The sequence below is a fragment of the Mus caroli genome, unplaced genomic scaffold (genome assembly GCF_978045245.1).
Source record: "Mus caroli unplaced genomic scaffold, Mus_caroli_1 scaffold_12, whole genome shotgun sequence".
Classification (NCBI taxonomy): domain Eukaryota; kingdom Metazoa; phylum Chordata; class Mammalia; order Rodentia; family Muridae; genus Mus; species Mus caroli.
In genome coordinates, this window is record NW_028227267.1 from 63,486,535 (window position 1) to 63,511,401 (window position 24,867).

General features: G+C 47.2%; 1 protein-coding gene across 2 annotated transcripts in view; it reads left to right on the forward strand.

Moving 5' to 3' along the window:
• Positions 1-750: 750 nt before the first annotated feature.
• Positions 751-24,867, forward strand: part of Ebf2 (EBF transcription factor 2) — a 207,663-nt gene continuing 183,546 nt past the window's right edge. Inside the window, exons 1-7 of one of the 2 annotated variants that reach the window (XM_021181503.3) lie at positions 751-1,382; positions 2,254-2,688; positions 4,873-5,029; positions 5,993-6,056; positions 6,369-6,424; positions 6,847-6,920; positions 14,637-14,705. In XM_021181503.3, coding sequence (XP_021037162.1) covers positions 2,558-2,688; positions 4,873-5,029; positions 5,993-6,056; positions 6,369-6,424; positions 6,847-6,920; positions 14,637-14,705 — 551 coding nt within the window. In that variant the 5' untranslated portion in view covers positions 751-1,382; positions 2,254-2,557. Of the gene's footprint in view, positions 1,383-2,046; positions 2,689-4,872; positions 5,030-5,992; positions 6,057-6,368; positions 6,425-6,846; positions 6,921-14,636; positions 14,706-24,867 lie in introns of those variants that run through there. The other variant, XM_085828729.1, reaches the window with a different exon arrangement.

The window sequence follows — 24,867 nt, forward strand, 5'->3', positions numbered from 1 at the left end:
TCTTTCGCGAACATTTTCGAGGTGGAGCTGATCAAAGTCTCCTTGGGGAGGTTAAAACAAAACTAAACAAAAGCCAGCCGTTTCATCCACACGTCTGAGGCTCATCGGCTGGTCCACACTCTTCACCGAGGAACCTGAGGCCTTGCCCAGCTGGGAACACGACCGGGACAAGAAAGAAAGACAAGAGATTAGTTAAATTCAGCAGACTTTCAAAAACAAAAACAAAACAAACAAAAAACAAAAACAAAACAAAAAACAAAACCAAACCAAAACAAAAAACGAGCAGGCCCAGTTCGAAGACTCTGGGTGGTTAGTTTTTCCTGGGGTCGCAATTATCTGTAAAGTCTTGTGTAACCGAACTGCGCAGCTGAAAGAGCAGAGGTGGATCTTATCTCGACCAGTTTCTCCCCCACCCTCCCTCTTCTGTTGGATAACTGCCGTTTGCAACTAGGCCTCTTATTTTCTTATACTCAACTGTACCATAAGCCACCCTGCTTCCCTTTTAAGCCTGGAGTTAAAGACCTGGAGTTAGGGTACACCATCAACGCGACTCCAGCCCCCCCTCCCCAGTTTGTGCAAAGAGAGCCGCAGCCAGCTTTCAAGTCAGTCACTGCTGTAGAGAGAGACCAAATCTTCCGGAGCACCATCCCGCCTGCGCAGTTCTGTAGTCGCAGTTTGGCCCTGAGGTGAAGTGACGTGCTCAGGTCCCGTTCTATGGAGACTCAAGCAGTCTCTGAAAGCGCAAGCTTCCTGTTCGCTCGCCGGGCAAACGTGCACCCCAGGCGCTGTGTCCTCTAGCGGCGAACTCTCGCAGCTCGTCTGTGAGCGCTCACCTACAGCTAGGGGGTCCGGTCAGGAGTCAATTGACACTCAAACCTGAGCCCTGAGCCGGGAGGAAAGACTCCCGACTGTAATGATGCTGAGAGGCTCGGGTGCAGTCGCTCGAACCGCGGCGCAGCTGATTGTCTCCTCCACGGCAGATGGTCTTTGAGCACAGATTTGCATTCATTGTCTTCAAATCTGTTTTCGCGCTGGCGTTCTAGATTTCAACAGCAGATCTACGCGCAGATCAGAATACAAAAAGAGAAGCAAGAAAATAACACCCAGCCAGGAGGATTTTTTTTTTTTAATAGGCACCTCCAGCCGTCTAGGGTTTCAGCTATTTTGTGGAGTCTCGGTTTCCCGACCACCAACCTTCGCGACCACAGCGCTCGGCGGACAAAGTTTCCAGGACTTCTTCACAGACGCCTCGTGTCTCCAACGCAGGGTTCCCCGGCCTTCAGGGATTGGGGAGGGGACATTTTAAAAAGGGGGAGGATTCGAAACTTCATCCCGCAGTTCTCAGCCAGCCAAGCTGTCATCAACCTCTCCTATCTGCAAAGGTGCGTACTCCCGCCTTCCCGGGGCTGTTTTCCTTAGCTCCTTCAACATTTCCCTTCACAGCATATTTATTTAAACTGCACTTGAGCCTCATTCGTCCACACTCCACTCTCTCCTTCCTTCATCTCTTCTCTCCTTCTAACACTTGTGGCCTTCGCGCGAAATGGTTGCTTCCCTGAAACTCTCTGAGACTTGGTAGACCGGTTCAGAAAGATGGATGCCCTGAGGGTAGTGTTTGCGAAAAGCATAAATACAGGTGGTCACAGGTCCAAACCTCGGGAATGAATATGTAGGGTCCCCCGCAGGCGACAAAAACCTGCATCTAGAGGCAAATCCGCGCAGGCTTCCTGCTCCCGCGATCGGAAAGAACCATCATGATCTTAACTCTCAGAATCCTGCTACTCTGTTTTGGTGCAGGATTTGGGGAACCCCTTTCCCACTCAAGCCAAACACTCGGGACTCTGGTCGGGACTCGGTGCTAGTGGCTTGCTGTAGCCTTTCACCTCCCGGACTTCGGGCAAAGCAAAGCTTGGCGAACGCCGCGGGAGGACGTCCGCCCAGCCTGCCCAGAGCCGGCCAATCCCGGGCGTCCATGCAAATGAGGCTCCTTATCGGGCCTCGGCTCCGCCTCCCGCGGCCTGGGTTGTAGTAACCATTCATGGGGCCCGCGCGCTGCAGCAGCCCGGCTCTGCGGCGCTCTCAGCCACCGCCTCCTCCCCGCTCCGGGTCTTCCCCTTCCTCTTACAACTGATCCTGTTGGGGATTTTTTTTTTTTTCTATATCGGAACGGTGGGGAGGAGCAGGGAGGGGGGAACAAGGAGGAAGGGGAGAGATCAGGCAGCTATCTATCTCCTCCTGTTTTTCCCAGAACAGGTGATGCTTCCAAATTGTGGCCACTTTCTGGAGAACGTTCTGCAGCTGGAAGGATGCGGGCGACCTAGAGTGGAAGCCCCGAGGCGGCAGATCTGAAGCCACCGAGGATAAAAAACGCAAACTTTGCATTGTGCGTGGAGGAAAGGGCTGGCAATTTCTTTCCAAGAGGGCCCCCAAACTTCGGCCCTTGCCGCCTTTCTCGGATTGCTTTTGGAGAACACCATTTGCTGGCAGCATTGGAGAGTGAGGACGGTGTTGCTGTAAAGTCACTTTTAAGGCGACAGTAGAGGACCAGACTTTTTAAATGTTTGGGATTCAAGATACGCTAGGAAGAGGACCAGCTCTGAAAGACAAGTCGCTGGGTGCCGAGATGGATTCGGTCAGGTCCTGGGTCCGGAATGTCGGCGTGGTGGACGCCAATGTCGCGGCTCAGAGGTAATGAGACTGGAGCCGTTGTGCTCTGAAAGTCTCTGGTTGTGTCTGTCTCCCCGAATACCCCTTTCCTTTGCTCCCTCTCATTCTCTCTGTCCCTGTCTCTCCTCCCTTGCCGCGCGCACTGGGGCTCTCCCTGGGCGGGCAGGTCGCTGCGACTAGGGGAACCCCTTTCCCGCAGTCGACACTGTAGTTTCTCAACTACCGAGGTCATGGGTGTTTCTCCCCACAGTCCGTTCTTTGGGGACAAAAAAAAAAATTATTAAAAGTAGCGTTCAAGCTCACATCGCGGCGTTTACTCTTGGACTCTAGCGGAGTGGCGCGTGAAGATCCGAGCTGGCAGCCGGCGCAGAGGCAGAGCCGGCTTTCCGGTCACTCCTAGGTTCCCCCACGCTTCCTGCGAGAGCCTCTCCTCCAGCATCATTCAGGACGGCTTGGAGACTCGGGGAGCCCAGCGGCCAGATGGTGGCGGCGGCGAGAGGATCCGGAGAGGCCTGAGGGGCTGCAAGGAAAGCAAGGCGGCCGGGAGCTCTAGGAAAGGGGACACGCAAGCGAGTCCTGGGTGAGGGAGAGTGGGACAGACAAACCGAAGAGGCTGAGGATGGACCGAAGCACAGGAGTAGTCGGGGAAGAGGAGAAAATGAAGCCGCAGAGAAGAGCAGCTTCCAGTTTTGCGGGTTCCTCAAGTTGATTTTGTTTCCAAATCTTCGCGTGTACGGATGGTTAAGACTTGTCTAGGGTTCCATCCCACGAAGACATTCCAGTCCCGCTTCTCACTGTCACTACTAAACTGAGATTCATGGCCCTCGTGTCTGTGTCCAGTCTTCAAGAGCCAGCTCCTTTACCCTCTCCAGACACCCACAAATTTCTTCCAGGACTCTTCCTCTGCGCTCTGCGTTCTGCGCCAACCTCCTTAAATCTCCGGACTTCACGTTGAGAAATGACCCCTTTTACAGACAGGCCACATCTCCAGGTGTCCCGGGTAGAGCGAACTGGCTGCCACCCTTCAAGGAGTGGCAGCAAAGGCCGCAAACCGGATGCCTGAAGTGGCAGCTGCGGTACCCGATTGCCACTCCTCCGAAGCCGAATGCTCAGTTGTCCCCGAAGCAGATGGTACTTCGCGGAGGCCGTGGCTCTCGAAAGCGGTCTGGGGGCTCGCTCCGGCGGTGACAAGCCGAGGGAACCAAGACAGTTCCGCAGATCCGCTCCTTAGCAGGGGGCTTAATGACATTTCCCTCCTGTCTTCCCGTCCGAAATAAAATGTACTTTATTAAAGTTTGAAACAGCAGTCTGTGGTGGTCTAGCGAAAATTATACACTTTCAAAAAAGTGACTGCGACCGTGCCCAGCACAAGAATCCAGAAGACCTCAGGGCCACTAGGCTGCCCTCACCATCTGTCAATTCGCTGGCTTCACAAGGTTTTCAGTCAAATGTGGCACTATCAGAGACAGGCATATAGGGAGGTCCTGTGGACGCATCCAAGGCTCTGGCGAGCTCTGGGTCCAGCTATACAGAGTCAGGGAAATCGAGAAAACACTCGAGCGCGGATCGCCCGGGTCTCTGGCCAGGGCGCTGCTTGTCTCTTAACATTCTGGCTTCTTCTGGCTTCAACACGTGGAGCGGCTCTTGGGGCGAAGGTCCTCAGCAGTGAGTCCTCAACCCTGGCCCGTTATACCCAGTAATGACTGTAGGGGATTTTGCAGTGGCGCTGTCCTGGATGCAAATTTCGGTAGAGTAAGGCAAACCTTGAGGACAGAGGCTTGGACTCCAGGCTTCCTATCTTGTAGTCTGTGATCCAAAAATTCATTAGCCAGGAGTTAAAGGGGGTCACTTGTTCAAATGCAAAAGAACCCTATCCCCTTAAATCTGTGTCACAGCTTTGAGTTTTTGGGGCAGGCACCTGGGGTTTAGCAGCGCTTCTTAGGATTTCGGCGGCAGCCCTGGTCTTTCTATTCTACTAAAAGCCTTCTGGTGACAGGATTCTGGGTGGCTGTATAACAGGGTGGCAGAAGCAAGGTGCCTATTGCAACCCCTCTGAGAGAGTGTGGAAAAGACCCAGAAGGTTTCTGGTCTTGAGTCCCTTGGCCCTTCTGCAATGTCGTTTGGGCAAGTTAGTCACTGCCTAACACCCAGTCTTTCTCTCTTTTCCCCTTGTCCTGTTTCTCTCTCCCAACACTTCCTGTGCAGCGGAGTTGCTCTGTCCCGGGCCCATTTTGAAAAGCAACCTCCTTCAAACTTGAGGAAATCCAACTTCTTTCATTTTGTCCTGGCGCTCTACGACAGGCAGGGACAGCCGGTGGAGATTGAGCGCACAGCCTTCGTGGACTTTGTGGAGAATGACAAAGTAAGCGGACCCCTTAAACCCTCCCCCCTAAGCCGGCACTAAGGATTCCATCTGTCACTTGCGACACTCTCCCGCTAGCATCAGGAATGATAAATTGAGGTGTCTCACCCTTAGCTTCTAACTCAGTAGATTTTCCCTGCACCTCAATGGGCCCCAACTCTGAACCAGGCGTTTTCGGCTGTGCGCCCTAGCCTTGGGGGTCAGTAATAGCGGCAGTGCATCGACTGACCTCGCAGAAAAAAGTTTTTTAGACCTAGTTTTAAAAGTATACCCAGCGCTGTCGCTGCCAGTCTCCAGTTTTTCTTAAAATAATAATAATTGTTATTATTATTATTATTTTCTCTCGGCAGCGGGGAAAGAGGGCAGGGATGTAGGTGGGTGGATTCAGTTTTATGTGGGAACTTGGGGCCAGCCTTCTATGGCTCGCTTACTCTCACAGCGACTGAGCACCTCCCTTGAACTCAAACCCTAATTTGAGAGCTATGTTTGATCCTAAATGAAGGGTTGTTTACCTAAACCAATATATGCTGGGCCCATTGGCTGTGCAAAGAAAGGGAAACCTGGGGTGGCTAGTTGCCAAGCCCCTGAACACTGGAAGTGGTCATTCCCAGTTTGTTCCCCACCCCTCCCCAAAGGTGGCTAACATTGCCCTTTCTAAAGGACAGGCAGGCTTACCCTTTTTTTGTAGAGCCCGGGAGCTCAAGGACAGATAGACTGGGGTGGGGACTGCTTAAAGACAGCTTTGATGCTGGCATCAGGCATCAGCCGGCTGGAGGCAGGGGTACCCTTAGGAAATTTTTAAAAGAGAGACAGGGATGGTGAAGGTCAAGCGGTTGTAGGCCTTGACAAATTTTCCAAGATGGCCAATGGTGGGAAATGCTCCTTGCCCATTGGTCTGGGTCTGGACCCCGGTTGTGTGGGGGCACTGCAAAGTTCAAGAATGAAGGGCTTCTGTCTTTTCAGGAGCAAGGCAATGAGAAGACCAACAATGGTACTCACTATAAGTTACAGCTCCTTTACAGCAATGGTAAGTGGCTTCGTGGGCAGGCACTGGTCATCAGGCAGCCAAGTCTGGTAGCTGCTGTGTCTGCCTCCTACTGTGCTTGGGAGGGTAGAAAGCTAGTGAGTGCAGGGCTGTGGGGGACTGTGTGTGTGTGTGTGTCTGTGTGTCTGTGTGAGCCTTGGTCCGGGATGGCAGGGGTGTCTCCCTTCATGTCAATTCCATCTAGGGGTTTGTGGCTTGACTGCCTGGGTCAGGCTCCCGGGCAGGGAAAGGGTTGGGGTGGATGTGAGAGGGTCTTGGCCATCCTTGCCAATCGCCTGTCCCCCTCCTGTGCAGGTGTCCGCACAGAGCAGGACCTGTATGTCAGGCTCATCGACTCTGTCACTAAACAGGTGAGACCGAAGGGAGCCTACTGTGGACTCCCCACTTCCCCGCGTTGTCTGGTGACTTCTGCTCCTAGCATGATTTGCAGCAGGGGATTCACACTTCTCTCTACCTCAAGTCCACTCTGGGGGACCCCTTCCCCCTGCTCTGGTGGCCCTGTTCATGTGCTGTGGGGAAATTCTGGGTGTTGGGAGGTGACAAATGAATGGCTGAAGACAGCTAACAGTTATTGAAGATTCAGTTCGCTGGAGAATTCCTCTTTGCTGAGAACTAAGGGCAAACTTCTTCCGGCTGTTTTAACGGAGCAAAGACTCTGGTTCTGTGCTGTGGGAGAGGGAGAGGAGGGAGCTCTCTTTAGGGCCCAGTGAGAGGGAACCGAGTTAGGGCTTATTTTAAAGTCTCCACCCTGTCCGTGTCTCCTTTCTGACAGCCCATAGCCTACGAGGGCCAGAATAAGAATCCCGAAATGTGCAGAGTTCTGCTGACCCACGAGGTGATGTGCAGGTAAGAGGCGCCTTTTCCTTGGGCTGGAAAGCTAGGGAATCCTGGGGCTGAGTTGCCAAGGGAACCTGGTAGATTGGAACCTGAGCTGATCTGGAGCTCAGAAAACCCTCCTAGTCTTTAAGGCTTAGGACTGGGAAAGGGAAACCAGAGAGTGGATTCCATCCACCTGACTTTCCAGAGTTTCTTCCACAGGATAGGCAATCTCAGCTGCTGCTTAGGTGTTGGGCCAGGCTTCAGTTTGAATCTGGCACAAGGGCTCGCACCAGTCTCTGTTACTGCTTGGCCTGCTTAGGGTAGATTTCTGAGAGTGCCACTTGTTGAGCCCTGGGTACCACCAGAGAGCTGAGAGGCCTATTCCCAGGCACTGCCCAGGTCCTAGGCTAGGCTTCTCTGTCCTCGGTGAGACGCCTGGGCTTTTCATCCCCCCCCCCCCCCCCGCTGGTAAAGTCATTCCTCCCACTGCAAGATTTCACAGCAGGGTCATATCTTAGGCCAAGAAGGAATTGTGGGGCAGAACATCTTTTTTTTTGGGGGGGGGGGAGGGGACAGGGAATGAATAGGCACACAGGGAGAAATCCATGCTTGGGACATCTGAGGTTCCAGGAAAGATGGATTCAGAGGATCACACTGTGAAAGGCACAGTCTATTGGAGTTCTTGGCTTTCCCACCTGCCCTTCCAGAGCCCAGTCCATTCTATTTTGAGCCGTGCACATTGTCCCCTTTCTTCTACTCAAACAGAAGAAAATAGACGGGGATGGTGGTGTAGGGAATTCACCCTCACATTAAGTCTTTCAATTGATGTTTTCGGAGTGCCCGGTGTGTGCTGCCTAGCGCATAGGGTGTTAATACCATGCACGGGAGGGAACATACCGAGGAGATGCTGGGAAGGACTCATTTCAGGAGGAACCGTCAAAGTCTGTTTTGAACACACACATCTCCCTCTCTCCACAGTGTGACTGGAGGAAAAGCCTTGGTTTTCTTCCAGTCCTCCTCTCATTCTGAGCAGTCTGGGGATAACTGCAGGACACCTACTTAGTTGCCCCTCAGGCAGCTCTCTCAAAGCAACCCCTTAACCCAGCCAGTAAGGAACCATACCAACCTAACATGCTTGTTCGGGTTGTAGTCAAGCCTTAGAACAGCAAATTCACCAAGAGGCAAAGTTGAGGCCTGGCCACGGCCTCAACAGAAGTGTACTGAGGTGCCACAGCCTGGAAAAGCCTGGGCCTCGGGTAGATACTCCATTACCTCAGAGCTCTTGACAGGTCTGGTTAGAAAGAAAACACTGTTCTAAGATGTCCTTGTCGGTAATACCCAGACTCCGCAGGCACAGTGCTTTGATTTGGTTGGCTAGTCAAAAGGACATTTCATCTGTCACTACCTGTTAAGTATCTTTGTTTGGAGAGGCAGTCTTGAAAGATAAAAAAGGCCCAAGTAGTCCACCGTCTATGACACCGCCCCATCACTTTAAATAATACTCAGAATCCCGCATGCAGCCGTAGTTAAGTGTGACATTTTTATTTTTTAAGCCTAATCAAATCTTCCCCATTTTATGCTGTTTAAATAGCAGCATCAATTTTTAAAGCCCCTAGTTTAGTCTGCATTAGTAACACAATATAAAAATTTAATGTACTGTAACTTCTCTGCAGTGGAGAGCCAGGAAGATGAACTCTTACTTTCTCTCTAGATTCTCAAACAAATATTAATTATAGGTGGATAAATGATCCATTGGATGGGTTACTGTCTGTAGTGTGTACATGCATCCGTGTTTGTGTGGTGTTTGTATGTGTCTGGGCATGTGTGTGTATGTGTGCATCTGGGTGGGTATATCTGTGTGTGTTTACGTGAGTGTGTGTGTGTGTATCTGTGCATGTGTGTGTTTATGTGTGTGTGTATCTGTGCGCATGTGTATTTTTTTGTGTGTGTATCTGTGGATTTCTGTGTATGTGTCTCTGTGTGTATCTGTGCGTGTGTGTGTGTGTGTGTGTGTGTGTGTGTTGGGAGATGAGAGACATGTGACTCCACAGGCACAAGGGAACTTCTCACTAGTCAAAAAGGGCTGATTCTCTTGGAAGGGGACACGTTCCTTCTCCTTCATTTGAACAGTCAGTCACAGCTGGTCAATGGTGGAGTATGAATGAGGTGCCCAGTTCTTCAGTGACCGATTAGTACACATAGTTCCTTTGCATGGTCTTGTCTGGTGTACCTGGGCACTTCCGGAAACGGCTTGCTATTCTGTATTCATTAGTAAAGGGTTCATTAATTGTCTTTAGCTTTGGTGGTGGGGATAGTGTGTGTGTGTGTGTGTGTGTGTGTGTGTGTGTGTGTGAGACTCGGTGTATATCTGTGTGTGTGATAAAACAAAGGGGCAAAATTCATCTCTTTAGGAATATTTTTTTTCCTTGCTTCCCCAGTGATCTCTGATCCTCTCTTTGCTGCGTTAGTTCATTTCGCCAATTATTAGCAAGGAGTTATCTAGGTGTTATGTTGCTGCCTGCCACCCCTGCGCCCTCAATGCTCAGAGGGTTAAAAGATATTATAATTTGAACAGAAGTCGTCTCTAGGCCTACAGCTGGCTAATAACAGAGTTGTATTGAGCGTGAGCAAACCCCACAGCTGTGACTTTTCGCCACAAGGCGCAGGCTAGACAGGGCCCTAATCAGATGGGCCAGCCGGGCAGTGGGGCCAGTGTCTTTATCGGCCAGATGGTGTGAATTTAGACACTTTTGTTATGCAATCGCAGGGAGGAGTTGGGGAGAAGAAAACAAAACAAAAGCCACCATGCTGTGAGCTTATTTGAGTTTGAAATTAGAGACAGATTTTTGAAAGTTGAGGGTTGAATTTTAAAAACGAGTTTGGAAGGGAAAAGGACACATTAGCTTATCTTGGGCTGGAGTTTGGCTGACTAGACATCCTCAGACTGAGACCAGGGCTTTTTTTTTTTTCCTTCCTCAGCCATCTTTTCATCTTTCTCTCATTTTCCCCTTTCCTAAAAAAAAAAAAAAAAAAAAGAAAAAAATTTCAGGTAAGATTCAGAATTGTGATAAAAATTTCTCAGACCCAATCTCCACTCCCCCAAGCCTTTGTTTTTCTTTTTCCCTCTTCAAAGATTCCATAGGGAGGAGAGGCCTTGTGAGCAACTTGAGAGTGTTTTAAGCAGAAGGTACCCCAAATAAATTGTAGAATTAACTAAACCAAACCTAAACAGACAGGGACACAGAGAGATAGCTTTCACTTTCACACACAAGAAAAAGAAACCCCACAAACCCTCAGGGTAGTTGGTAGTTTTAACCTATTGAAGTTCAGCTTTCTTTCTTTCTTTTTCTTTCTTTCTTTCTTTCTTTCTTTCTTTCTTTCTTTCTTTCTTTCTTTCTTTCTTTCTTTCTTCCTTTCTTCCTTTCTTCCTTTCTTTCTTTTCTCTCTTTCTCTCTTTCTCTTTTTCTTTCTTGTCATTGCCAGTTAAAAGCAAAACAAAATGTAGGACAGTGGTAGCACACATCTTTAATCCCAGCACTGAGACAGGCAGAGGCAGGCAGATCTCTATGAGTTCGAGGCCAGCCTGGTCTACAGAGTGAGGTCCAAGACAGCCAGAGATACACAGAGAAACCCTGTCTCAAAACAAAAACAAAACAAAACAAAAACAAAAACAAACAAAAAACAAATCAAACCAAACAAAAAATTTCTTCTCAGGAACTTCAGACCGAGGAAACTGTCTGTTGAAGTATAACCCTAAGAGCTTTGAAACTAAAGTAGGTAAACCTGAGTTGGTCATTCAGACCTTGTCCAGAGAGGAAAGAAAATGGGACAATGTCACCTGAGTAATTCAGGGACCCAGTTCCTGAGTGTCAGCTCCCAACAGCGTTGGGGACCATGGGTTTCTATGTGTCTTTTTTTTGTTGTTGTTGTTTTTGTTTTTTTTTTGTTTTTTCGAGACAGGGTTTCTCTGTATAGCTCTGGCTGTCCTGGAGCTCACTTTGTAGACCAGGCTGGCCTCGAACTCAGAAATCCGCCTGCCTCCGCCTCCCGAGTGCTGGGATTAAAGGCGTGCGCCACCACGCCCGGCCTCTATGTGTCTTAGGTTTACTGCTTCTGTTGGTTGTTAGGAATGCTAAGGCTGACCGCTACTTAAGGATCAAACTAAACACAACCAGACCACATTAATGAGAGTCCCCTTGAAAACCAAATCAAACCAAAAACTGGAAAAGGAATTTGTTTTAACTGAGAGACCCAGAGAATTATAAGGAACATTCAAATGGGGCAATATAACCAGTTCCTATTATGTTTATATTTTTACTATTGAAGTTTAGTGCCCCAGTGAATGTCTGTGTATCTCTTCTCTGCTGGGTGTTGATATTAGATAGAGGTGATATTTCAATACATTCCTATTGGAAATGAAGGCTCAGTTTTCTCTGCATTTCTGTCCCTGCCTGACTCCCTCACGTTACACCACCCTGGCACAATAGAGAAAATCCTCATGAAAAGCAGCTGAAATTTTGCAAACTTACAGGCCTCCTCAGAATCGTTCCTCCCCAAGCTAAACAGATTGGCACATTCTAAGGGCATATGTGATTGTAATTAAATTGTACCAGTGCTGCGCACGTTGTTTGTTGGGACTAGGCCGACAAGCTGGTGATGTCAAAGGACAGTCTAGCTTTGGAGGTCTTTAGCTGTCTAGTGTGGTGGGGTGGTGTTTGAAAGTGTGGTGCTGGCCAAAGTCACTTCGCCCGACCAGCTGAAGTGAACACATTGACAGAAAGAGGACTCCAGATACAGGAAAGGTGGGAGCTGGAGACACGGTGGATGGGGAGTGAGTTTGCAGGGAATGCAAAGGCTTTGGGGGCTGGAGTAGAGCTGGCTGGGAGGTTTTTATGGTGTTCATATTGGGATGCATTGAAATTTTAAGAGTTAAGAGCTAATATAATTTCAAAGGTCAAATATTATTTTGGAAGGTCCCAGTGGCAAAGGCTGGCAATCAGGAAAATTGAGATCATTTTTAGTATTTACTAATTTGATGTATGTCTTAGAGCTGCCTCGTGCTCATTGGGTGGGCAGGTGTTCTTGTCTCTCAAGGGTCTTTTACACTCTGAGGGTGGTAAGGTTGCCCACCAATGAATCTGTATATCTCTGGCGAGAGAGGGGTTTCAAACGTTTGTAAATATTCATTTTTTTAAAAATAAAGATGGCTGGAGAGATGGCTCAGCAGTTCAGAACACTTGCCACTCTTGCAGAGGACCCAGATCCAGTTTCTAACACCCATACCATAGCTCATAATCACCTGTAACTACAGTTCTCGGGGACTCAACATCCTCTTCTGCCCTCTCTAAACACCAGGCACGCGTGTAGAACACATACCTGCAGGCAAACCACTTATATGTGTAAAGTTGAATAAATAAAATCTAAAAATAAATAAATAAATAAATAAATAAAGGCAGCACACACACCTTTAATCCAGTACTTGGGAGGCCAAGCCAGGCTGATCTTTGTGAGTTTGACGCCAGCCTGGTTTACAGAACAAATTCTAGAACAGCCAGGACTGTCCAGGGAAAACCCAGTATTGAAAAACAAAACAGGTGGGGCAGTGGTGGCGCATGCCTTTAATTCCAGCACTCGGGAGGCAGAGGCAAGCGGATTTCTGAGTTGGAGGCCAGCCTGGTCTACAGAGTGAGTTCCAGGACAGCCAGGGCTATACAGAGAAACCCTGTCTCAAAAAACCAAAACCAAACCAAAACAACCAAAAAAAAAAAAACACCCCAAAACAAAACCCACCACCACCACCACCACCAATAACAACTTCTTTTTCTACCTGTGTTTTGTTTCTATATATGTGTGTGTGTGATATGCATGCCTAGTGCCCTAGGTGACTGTGAAAAGACATTGGATCTTCTGCAGCAGAAGTTACAGATGTTGTGAGCCACCACGTGGTGCTGGGAATCCAATTTGGGTCATCAGGAAGAGCAGTCAGTGCTTTTAACTGCTGAGCCATCTCTCCAGCCTTTACATTTGTTTGTGTGTATTCAATCCTGTGGAGAATCAGAGGGAGAATGGGCGGGCTGCAGAGGGTCACTGAGCAGACCCCTGCCTGGGCTGGGACAGGTTTGGTGGTACCTTGTTGCCACATGGGTCTTATTCCTGTTTCTTTTTGTACTATTATAATTTGCATGAACTCCCTCCCATCACTTCACCCTCCTCAGCTGAAACCTAGAAGCTCCTCTAAAGATAATCAACCCCAAAGCTTTCTTGAGAAGGAAGCAGAACTCAGAGGGATTCAGGATAATGGACTGAGTTCATGTGGTTAGTTAGTGATGGGTTAGATGTCAGACCTCTTATTCCTTGTCCAGCAGTTTCTTAGAGGTGGCGCCCTAGGTCTGAGCTTCAGAGAAGCCATGGCACGGCAGCCTTCATAAGCAGATGGTTATTACGAACATGTATTAGGTAGCTCTGGGGCTGGAGAAATGGCTCAGCAGTTAAGAACACTGGCTGCTCTTCTAGAGGTCCTGAGTTCAATTCCCAGCAATGATGTGGTAGCTCATGTGTTAGAGCTTCAATATGGTTGTGGTTTTCTTACAAGCTATGACATGGCTACAGGCTGAATTAACCATACTTGATAGTGAGTGTTCAAGAGACTGTGGTCTGATGAGCAGCAGCTGGGGATTTGTGTAAGGGGTTGGCCACCTCACGTTTGTCTGTTTACTTTGAACAGATACTTTTGGGCTGGCGTGTTGCTTCCTCAGGGCCATTTGGAGCCTTTTCTCATTGTTGTAGTTGCTCTGTATTCTCTCTTTCTCTCTCTCTCTTCCCTCCCTCCCTCCCTCCCTTCCCACCTTTCTTCCCACGCTTCCTCTCTCTGTTCCCCCTTTCCTCAACATTTCTCTGCCTGTCTGTCTGTCTCTCTGTCTGTCTGTCTACCAGGCTCCCTGTACATTACAGAGGGGGACACCTCGGGAGGCAGAGACTTTAATACTGGAACTTGGATACAATTAAGTCCTATTTCTGCTCTGACAGAATTGTTAGCTACTCTTCTCCAACAGAGTAGCTTCTCTGTGGTTTATTTCCTTCCTATTTTAAAATGTATAACATTCTTTTTTATATGTTCATTTTAAAATAAAACGTATACATTTTATAATGCATAAAATTAAAAATGTATAAATTTATAATATATGTTTTATGTTAAAATGTATACATTTAAAAATGTATAACCGCTTGTCTTTCTCTTTGGAGAATGACAACAATAAGTGGATAAATAAATGCTTAGAAAGGACACCCAGTTCTCCAGAGAAAGCGGGCAGGCCAGTAAGGTTTTACAATAACCCAGGCAGCTACTTTTGGTCTATTTTCTACATTCTCGCATCTTTTCTTTCTTTAAATATTTATTGGGATACAAAGACCTGAAATACACTTTCATAGAAATCGTCACACATCAGCCTGGAAGTGACCTTGTAGACCTTAAGATCCAAACATCTGTGGTTAAGTTCCAGATCTGGCTCTCGAGAAAGTTGAGCTCTGGCAGCTTGGAGAGCAGAGAATCTTTGTGAGTTTTCCCGGCTTCAGATTGAGGGTTTGAAAAATAAATAGAACATTGTTGCAAAGTTTGCTGTGGTGCAGCTCGGGGTCCCGAGGCTACCTAGGCTGTTTCCGGGTGTTCTTACTGCAGTAGTCTTGTGGAGCCTTTTTGGTTTAACGCGATTTCTCTCAACATCTTGACTCCTTCCCGTTCTACAGTCGATGCTGTGAGAAGAAGAGCTGCGGGAACCGGAATGAGACCCCGTCAGATCCGGTCATCATCGACAGGTAGGGGAATGTCGCAGCCATTTCTGCTTTTCAGTTTCCTTCCTGAGTCTCCACTCTGAGGACTGATCCTGGGGGACTTCTGCTGTAAGCTTGGCTTTGTATTTTCTACAAGGCATGAAGCTCCTGCAGCCAGGATTTCCTCATGTTGGCGATGTCTCTGGAAAGAAATCAGGGCCTTCCTTTTGTTATCCTTTATCCACTCTCTTATTTAATCTTTGGTGTTTTGCGATGTGACTTTAACAGCCCAGGTTGTGCTTAAATGTGTGCTCATCCTGCCTCAGCCTCCCACGTGCTGGGGTACAGACTTGTGGCGGGACCATCCTTTCAGAAGGTGACCCTTTAAATCACTGGCGGATTTATTTGTATGTCTCATAACATATGTGGATGACAGAGGTGAGGCCTTTGTCCAACCCCAGTACCTCTGGCAGGTGTGGTCGATCACTTCCCTGGAGGAATCAGTACACCCCAACCTCAGTGACATTTTAAAAAACCGTGTTTTGTGGCTTCTGCTGGACTTGAAGTCTGTCATCTCAGGTAACCATGTACGGGCTCCTGACAAATTTGCTCTTGTCCTGAGGAAGAGTCCTTCCTAACACACAGGACCATAGTCTGGGTTCTACACTGTGTTCACAGTGAGATAGATTCTCTGGGACAAGATGCTAATTCACTGAAATGTGATTTAAGCGTCCTCAGCTGTCTGTTTTTGTGATTGGAAACAGAACTTACAAACCGACGAAGAAATACCAAATTAACTTCCAGCAATCATGTAATTTTTAAAGAAACCCCATATTCCCATCCCTAATTTTTTCTCTTTCGTTAAAAAACGGGAAGAATTCCCTGTTGTTTCTTTCTGTGGGTTTTCGGGTTTCTAGCCAGGTCCTGAAATGGTTCGGAGAGACCTCCGTCTCCAAAGTTGTTATTCTAATATTCCAGTATATTCTCAGTGGGGAGGAGGAACCTCTGGCAGTCTTCCCAGGAAAGTCAGCTTGCTTTCTGCATGGAAAGTATAGCACAGCCATAGGGACTTAGGAGGCTGGACTTGTGAGCCTGTCCTAGCTCTTGACCTTGGCCAAAGCACTCAGCATCACTGTTCATCCATAGGAAAGTGATGGCTGCCAGGGGATGCTGCCTGCTGCTGTAGGCCTCAGGAGAGGATGGAGATGCTTGGAAGAGGGCACTGAACAAGTGGAAGTAGTTGTGGGATATGTATGGGAATTTAATGTGTATTTGTAATTTAAAGAGGGCTGTTTGCAGTTTCTCTGGTTTTTATAAAAGTATATATATATATATATATATATATATATATATATATCATTGGGAGAACTCTCTGGGACCATTCATCTTTCTCATTTTATAGATTAAAAATACAAAACAAAACAAAGAAATGGAGCCCCAGAGTGGAGACGTGGTGTGCACAGTTGGCGTGGCAGACTTGGCACCAGAATATAGTAGATCTTACTGTCAGACTCATGCTCCCCTCAATTCAACAACTGCATTCTCCCAGCATGCCCTCTGTTCTAACCAATGCCTAGGGCCTGCTGACTACACAGAATCTCTGCCCTTCCCACAATGCCTTTGGGATCCTCTGGGAACTGGAAGCATATGCAAGTGCTTAGATACAAGTCTTGCCCTTTGGAGTGTATACATAAGCTCACTGATCGTCATCTAGTCTTTGTGGGGTGTGTGTGTGTGTCCGTCCGTCCGATGGTGTGCTTCCACAGTGCTTGTGTGATGTTCAGAGAACAACCTTGGATTGTGGTCTTTGATTTCTACCTTGTTCAAGATAGGGACTCTTCTTATTCATTGCCCATTCCATAGGCTAGCTGGCCCACCAGTGTCTGGGCAGTGTACTGTTACAGCCTCCCATCTCCCTGTAGGGGGCACCAGTATCACAAACACTAATGCTAAGGAGTCTGGCTTTCATGTGGGTTCTAGGGATCTAAACAAGAGTTCTCAGACCTGTGCTATAAGCACTCTCCCTACTTTGCCCAGCTCTCATCTAATTCCCCCACTAACTCCAGTGCCTCTTTCAGAAAGGTTACCTAGTTTCATGACTCTCATATCTCTTCTGGGGATAAATATCCCATAGGCCAGTTTTAGAAATGCTTGCAGACCTGTAAATGCCAGCTGACCCTTGCATCTTACAAGCACACATCCCACCGATTCTGCTTCGCAGTAGCTTTTACTTTCAATGCCGTTGGTAAAATGCATTCCTGGATAAAGCTAAATGCGCTCTGAGAAATACATGGTAAGGGCACCAAAGAACCCAGCGGGGGTGGGGTGGGGTCGGGGAGGTTGCTGCATGTCTTTAATTGCAGCACTCAGGAGGCAGAGGCAGGAGAATCTCTATCAGTTTGAGGCAGCCTGGGATACAGAGAGTTTCAGGACAGCCAAGGCTACACAGAGAAACTCTGACTTGAAAAACAAAACAAAACAAAACCAACCAACCAACCAAACAGCAACAAAGAAAGCAGTCTTTAAAAAGATTATATGTTCTTGTCTGTGTGGGGATTTGTACACATGAGTGCAGTTCCCATCCAGGCCAGGAGAGGGCATTGGGGTGGCTAGAGATGGATGTCAGGAACTGAACTCTGGTCCTCTGGGAGAGAGCATAACTTCTTAACCACTTGGCTATCTCTGCAGCTCCCAGAAGGCAGCATTCTTTCTTCTGTGGAGACAAAAGAGTTTCATATTAGGTGTCTTCATGGGTTGTGTTAGAGTGCTTCACATTTTTCTAAGATGCTAGAAATCGTGTCCTTACAAATATAATGTGACGGTGGCATTTGTTTTAAACATTATGTCCACATCCAAAGAGCCCGGCGAAGTCTCTGAGTCACCTGAAATACGTGCTACTTCCAAACGCTGCACATGCACACACGGAAACACACAAACAGAACAGTGCTATACACTTGTTTAACGCCAGCTCTTAGGAGAACTGCTTTTATTATGAACAACTATAAACGTATGTATTTGTGTGTCTTCCTTATTGTAGAGTCCTTTTCTGAAGACTTGGCTTCCTCACCAGAGCCTTATCTCGCTGCTCTCAAACGTCTCTTGGGTATAACCTCCATCTTAAGGTCTTGCCTTCATTTTAAGAAGTGAGAAGGCATGTACGTAGTCAGGCTCCTGTTTGTTAGGTGGGAAGGTGGGTGGAGCTTGTATCGTCCAGCGGTTTGGTTGGCCTTGTTCATGTGGTCCTTGGGTTCAACGGCTGCCAGCGCGAAGGTGTCGCATTCCCTTACCGAGCACCAAATGGGTGCAAAGCAGTTGATTTCAGCTTTCCTCTGAGTAAATGTCCAGGTCTCTCCTTTGCCCTTGTTCCCATACTACCGGCTAATTATCTCACCCTTCCGCGGCGCCCAGCCTTGCCAGATGCAATTAATTTACATGGCTCTCTTTGAGCCTCCTCGAAGCGCAGGCACATCCCCACTTGCTCCACTCCAGCTCAAGGGAAGACGACTTACTCCCTTGGATTTGTAAATGTTCATGGAAGGGGGAGGCACAAGCATGATTCTCCAACATTCCATCCTCTTTCAAGGGTTTCTTTTGTATGTATGTCTGTATGTCTGTATATATATATATGTATGTTATTGCCTTGGTGACTGCAACACTGCAGTGAAAGGATACGGGTATATCGATGCTTTCCCTCTATGGGGTAATGAAATGGGAGGCGGAAAACGTCATAGAGATGCCTTCCACATCAGCAATGGCCAATTAGAGTCTTTGGTCAGGGTGAGGCAAACAGCACTCCTACTTGACACAAGGGATTCCAGGCTGCAACCAAACAACTGCGTTGCCCAAGGAACCCATGTGATCACACCTTAGCAACGGCTCAGTTTCCAACAGGCCGCTCCAAATTCGAAAAGCAGTGTTCAACATTGTGTGGCCCCTTAATTGATAGTTAGCTTTTAAAGTAGGGGATCCTTACCAGGAACTTAGTTTTCTGTTTACCAAGACTTAGCTCCAAACTTAAGAGTTGTCTCCTGCTAAATGTCTCTCTACCTTGATGGCTCTCTCTTGAAACAGACACCTACTTTGTGTGTGTGTGTGTGTGTGTGTGTGTGATTTGTTTTTTGTTTTTTTATTTTATGTGCATGATGTTTTGTCTATATGCATGTCTGGGCACTATGTGAGTGCAATGTCTCAGAGGTCAAAAGAAGGTGCTGGCCTTCCTGGAATTGAGGTTACAAATATTTGTCAGCCACTATGTGCGTGCTGGGCATTGAACCTGTGTCCTCTGGAAGAGCAGTTAGTTTGCTTAACCACTCAGCTGTCCCTCCAGCCCCTTTCAGGTCAGGGTTTCTCTCTGTAGCCTTAGCTGTCCTGGAACTCACGCTGTAGACCAGGCCATCCTTGAACTCACATATCTACCAGCCTCTGCCTCCTGAATGCTGGAGTTAAAGGTGTAATGGAGCCTCTGCCTCCACTGCCTGGATCTATTTTCTTATTCTTAGTTGTACCTTCAGCATGCTTTTGGGAAGTTTTGGGTAACCACTCCTTCTTCCAGAAAGCTCAGGCCAAGAAGAATTACAAGGATTTGCAAAGACACTGAAAAGTCACGTGAATCGAGGGGCTCAGATTCACCCATTCTTCAGTACAAAAATGCAAAGTTCTTCTCTGGGAAAATACTAAACATGACAGATGTATCGCTTATTTTATGTTGCTGACCTGACAGAGCTCTATTTTGATGAGGGGTTGCAGGAGGTCCAGCAAGGTGGAGAAGGAGTGGAACGGGTCAGCGTTGTGGCAGCAGGAGCCAGCAGAAGTGGCTTAGGAAAGGGCTTGGACCAGGAAGCAGAGGGTCTTCAGCCGGAAGTCGGCAGAGCTGTCTCCCTTAAGCCTGTAGCCGGCTAGGCCCCATGACAGAGACTCAAAACAGCGCCACCATTTGGTAACCAAGTGTTTCATGTTTCCTGTTCAAACAGTAACAATGACACAATCCCCTCTGTGGTCTTGGGCTTCTTTTGGCGGAGAAGTCTTGTCTGGTAAATAGAAATACTCTCCATCTTGTAGTTCTGAGGGAAGCTCTAACTCAGCTCTGGCGCCACAGGCTGGATGCTCTTTAAACTCTTTCTTCTGTCTGGAAGTCTCTTTGGCCTGATCATTGAGCCGTGGGGTTGGATACAACCTCATAGTTTGTTCACATGAAGAAAATTTTAGGGACAGGCTCATAATTAGATTGGTGTGACCTTTCACCCTTTAACATTTCAGCATCACGTTGTCATCTGCAGAGCCGTTCGCATCCAGGAACCTCACAATGGCCAGGCTTCTTTTTGAATCTTTACAATATCGATTGATGATTGATCACGTGAGTCTGCACATGCTCGAGTGCATGTGTAGTGGTCAGAAGACAACGTGAAGGAGTTAGTTCTCTCCTTCTATGAATTAGATGCTGGGGATGGGACTCAGTTCACCAGCCTTGGCAGGAAGTACCTTTCCCCTGTGAGCCACCTTGTACTTTCTGTCGGAGGAGCCTCCCCATAGGTAACCATGGAGGGTATGAAAAGAACATGGCCAGCCCATTTCTCACACACTAACAGAGCAGTCTCGCCCAAGGATTCTAATCTCACACGTGTCTGAGCCCCCCACCCCACCCCACCCCACCCCACTCAGGAGAATCTTTTCAAGGGTTGATGTGTTTTTATTCTGTTTTCTTTTTCTTTTTCAAGAAGCCAAATGAGCAACAGAATGGCTATGATTCAGAACGTTTGCTCAAACAATTGCCCACAGAGACTTTTCGAGATGTTTTCTCTTCATCAGAGCCTTTTTTTTTTTTTTGTATGTTTGTTTAAATGGTAGTAAAATATATGTGACATGACATTTACCACCTTGACCACGATGAGGCTTTGGGTTTAGTCAGGCGCGTTGTCATGGTAGCTGTAACTGCTCTCCATCCATAGAGCACTGTCTGGTCTTTTGAAACTGGAACGATGTGCCTATTAAACAACTCTCTATTCCTTCCTATTCACCCCACCCACCCCCGTACCTACCTGTCTATCTCCTGAACCACAGATAATGGACGTGTGCACCCTTTGTTCTTCTGTGACTGCCTTGTTTCACTTAACACAGTATCCTCAAGGCACATTGCAGTGTGTGTGTGTGTGTGTGTGTCTGTGTGTGCGCGTGCGTGCGCGCGCGCAAGCTTGTGTGTGATATGAGGATACATGTGGAGACCAGAAGTTGAAAGCCAGTATCTCCCTTCACCTCTCTCTATCTTAATTTTTGAGATAAGGCTTCTCACTGATCATCTAGACTGGTTGACCAGCAAGTCCTAGTGATCCTCTTGTCTCTGCCTCCTTAGTGCTGGGCTTATGGGCACATGCTGCCTGCTGTGTGGCTTTTTCCGTGTATTCTGGGGATCTGCGCCCAGGTCCTCGTGCCTGCGCAGCGAGTCCTTTATTGACTGAGTCGTTTCCGGAGTCCCTATTTAAATGAAGTTTTCTTCATTTCCGGCTGTCATCTTGGTAGGCAATCTTACCAGGGGCTGCTAGCCGGGTGGCAGTGTCCTCATCCACCCTTCCTCCAGTTCCTTAGAACAACCACTTCCCATCTCTGACTGTCCTGTAGACTACTAGACTACCTTCCTCCTGAGAGCCACAGCTTAGATTCCCGGGGTTGTTGTTGTTGTTGTTCTCCTCTCTTGAGCATGTCACTCACAGTCCAGAGCTTCTTAAGGGCTAGAAGCATGCAGAGTCGTCACTATGGGATTGAAGCCCTAACTGTTTTGCTCTGTGTGTCCATCCTGGATGGACAGGGAGCTCTTTCCCTTATCAAAGGCATCGATGTAATCCTATTTGCTTGTATTTCTGGTTTGTGGTGTAGTCCCTGCTTCCCCTTTTACTATGGAGCCTGCACTCGGGTCATCCTGGACTTGAGCTGCACATGAGCTCTCTGCAAAGCCGCTGAGGCCAGTGTTCAGGCTGGGACCACTCCCCCCTGTTCCCTGGAAAAGAGCAAGTCAGACAGCTGAGAGTCATTTTCCTCCAACAACTAATGTTTAGCTAATATTTAATTGGCACTCATTGTGTGCTGGTCATTATGCTAACCGACTTGTGGTAATTAAATAGCTCTAGTAGTTGCTTTAAAAAAAATCTCCATTATGCGTGTGTGTGTGTGTGTGGGGGTGTAGATCAGTCTCAAGGAGTTGGGGGTCGATTGGTTAAGGTTATGAGTTTCAGCAGTAAAATCAGATTTTACTCCATCAGGTAGTTATGAATTTAAAGCCATTTGGTACTATGGGGGGTGGGCGGGGGATGTCCAGAATTCAGAGCCTTTGAAAGCAGGAAGACTTGGGAGCATGACAAGTCAGGACCCCTGATGGGAGCAGTGGAGCCGGAAGCAGGGGTGCCGGCAGGGGTTGCTGGCCTCTGCAGTGTTGGCTGAGACTGCATAAGTCACATTCACCTGAGAGATAGAATGGAGCTGTGTCAGTCCTCACTGTGGTGACTTAGATCAGGACCTGGGCTCCTACTCACCTACTAACCATCTGTGTGACATTACAGAGACCACCAGCCACTTCTCAGCTTCGGTTTCCCTCTTTGTAAGAAGAGCTACATTGGATTGGTAGTGTAATTTCCCTGGTTGTACTAAGCCCAGAAGTAAGTTCCGGATGTGACAGTCTGTGCTCATCAGTGATGCTTAAAGCTACTGACCTCTGTGAAGTTGACCATCTCCACAGTTGGGGCACCTAGCTAATACTGTCAAAAGGTCACAAAAGCCTGGTCTTGGGTCTCTCTCTCTCTCTCTCATTCTCTCTGTGTGTGAGTATATGTGTGTGAAAATTCCATCCCTCAGGGAAGGTTTAGATTTTTTAAAAAATAAAAACATCAATTATCTGTTCGATGTAAATTGTTCATTCTTTTATGTTTTTTTTCTGTTGTTTCCCAAGGAAACGTCTGCTATTTTCTCAACCCTTTTGGAGAGCTACAGGTGGGAAAGGGTGTGCTCAGGAAAGGTGGCCCTGCTGCCTGTGATGTAGAGAGACTGTCACCCTGGGTTGAGGAGGAACATCCCTGGGTAATGGTTAAACCAAGGAAGAGGAAATGAAATAAACCTTTCTTCTAGGAAGCAGTTCTGGGCTATTGCTTGGTTGATGCTTGCCTGGCGTGTGTGAAACGCTGGGTTCAGCCCTCAGCATGGCATAAGATAGGGTGTAGTGCACACACTTTCCATCTCAGCACGTGGGAGGATTAGAAATTCAAGGCTGTTTTTTTCTGCTTATAAATTATAATAAATTCAAGGCTAGCCTGGGGGTATACAAAGCTCAAAAACAACAAAACAAAACAAAACAAAACAAAACAAAAAACAAAACAAAAACAGTGCCCACCAATAAAATCTCTCCTAACTATTCAGAAGGTGGTTGTGGGTCCATGATCAACTAAATATACACAAACAGAGTACACAGTGCTTAGGGAACAGTAGATGAGATGGCAGGTCACTTGCCACTTATGCTCTGTGACCTGTGCCAGTCTGAAGCATTTGTGTTTTTCTCCTTTCGATGCTCTGTTTCCTCCTAGACTGCTCACCCTAGGTTTCTTGTAGATAATATTCTTCCAGATACAAATCCTGTCCCTTTGTCAGGACCTGAGTCAGATTCTGCCTCCTCAGAGAAGTCCGTCTCAGTAACCAAGGTCTTGTCACATTCTGGTTGGGTGTTAGAGATTATTTACTATCCTTTAGCGTATTTGTGTTTGCCTCTTTTCCCTGCTATGGACTTATTTTTGGGTATCAGATGTCACATGTCTTTTAAAACTCAATTGCAGGATTGTCAAGGAATTTGTTTGTGTTAATGAAACTGCCTCTCCCTTTGAGTTGTATTAACTACATGAAGGTACCCACGTACATGATACAGTGTGTGTGTGTGTGTGTGTGTGTGCATGAGCTAGAGATGAGGGCATTAGAGGTTGCATCTAGGGTGCCCACACATGCTAGGAAAGTGCTTCGTTTCCAGAGTCAGTCATTCATAAACACACATACGCACACACACACACACACACACACATTAAAGCAAAGGACTACAGAGATAGCTCAGTGATTAAAAGTACTTCTTGTTCTTAAAGAAGATCCAGGTTTGGTTTCTAGCATGCACATTATGGTTCATGACCACTGGTAACTCTAGTTCTAGGCCATCCAATACCCTCTTCTGACCTCTGTAGATATCAAATATGCATTTAGTACATATTCATATACACAGGAAAACAAGCATACAGAATAAACACAATAAAACAGAATAAATACAACTTTTAAAAAGCCACAGCAATTGTCCTGTTTCTCCTGATGTATCTGCAGTGGTTTGGATGTCAGGGGCATTCAGTTGATGTTAACTGGCAGGGTGATTTTTTTTTTTTTTTACTACTAAACCTTGAGGAATTTAGGTGACTGAGAAATTTGCCAGTTCATAGAGGAACTTTCCTATAACTGTAATCAGTTGAAAATGACCTAGCAGTCTTAGCACCAGTGGTTGATAGATTGAAAAAAAATTCTAAGAACAGATGTCTTAGGTTATAAAGCAGAATGAATCCTTATTAGTTCAGGAAGTACTTATGAAGGGCATAGGATGTCATGAACTTTGCTTTGTGCCCCAAGGAGTAAAACTGACCAGAAACAAAGCTCTCCCTTCAAGACTTTATTGTTTAGACAGAAAGACAAAGGGGCCTCAGACATGTCATGATGCTGAAAGAGCCACACAAGAGACAAGATAGAAACCTCCAGGGCTTGTGAAGGGTGGAGCTGATCACCGATTTGGCAAAGGTGGGTGTGGCGAAGGTTGTACTGGCCGACCTGGGGCTGAAGGACAGTCTGGAAGGACTGAGTTTGAGAGGAGGAATTATGGGAAGGAACACATTTCCTGGATGTCCTCATGGGTTTAGAGGTACATGGGCATTGTGAAGGGAAGGGAGGTTTGGAAGATTATTTAAGATCAGATTTTTTGGGGGGACTTTTTACGTCCCCATGAAAGCATTGGGACATTATTTATTGGCAACAGAAAACACAAAGGATACTAAATAGTACAGTTGTTAAGTTCAAACTAGTAGTCCAAAGAGAGAACTTGGAGAACGGATGAGTGGTTTGGAATATGGCAGATGAAAGGGAACTTCCCATTTGAAAGTCAGCTCTTCCCTGTCTCCCTGGTGTCAGGGGAAGTTCATCGTCTTGCCTCTCC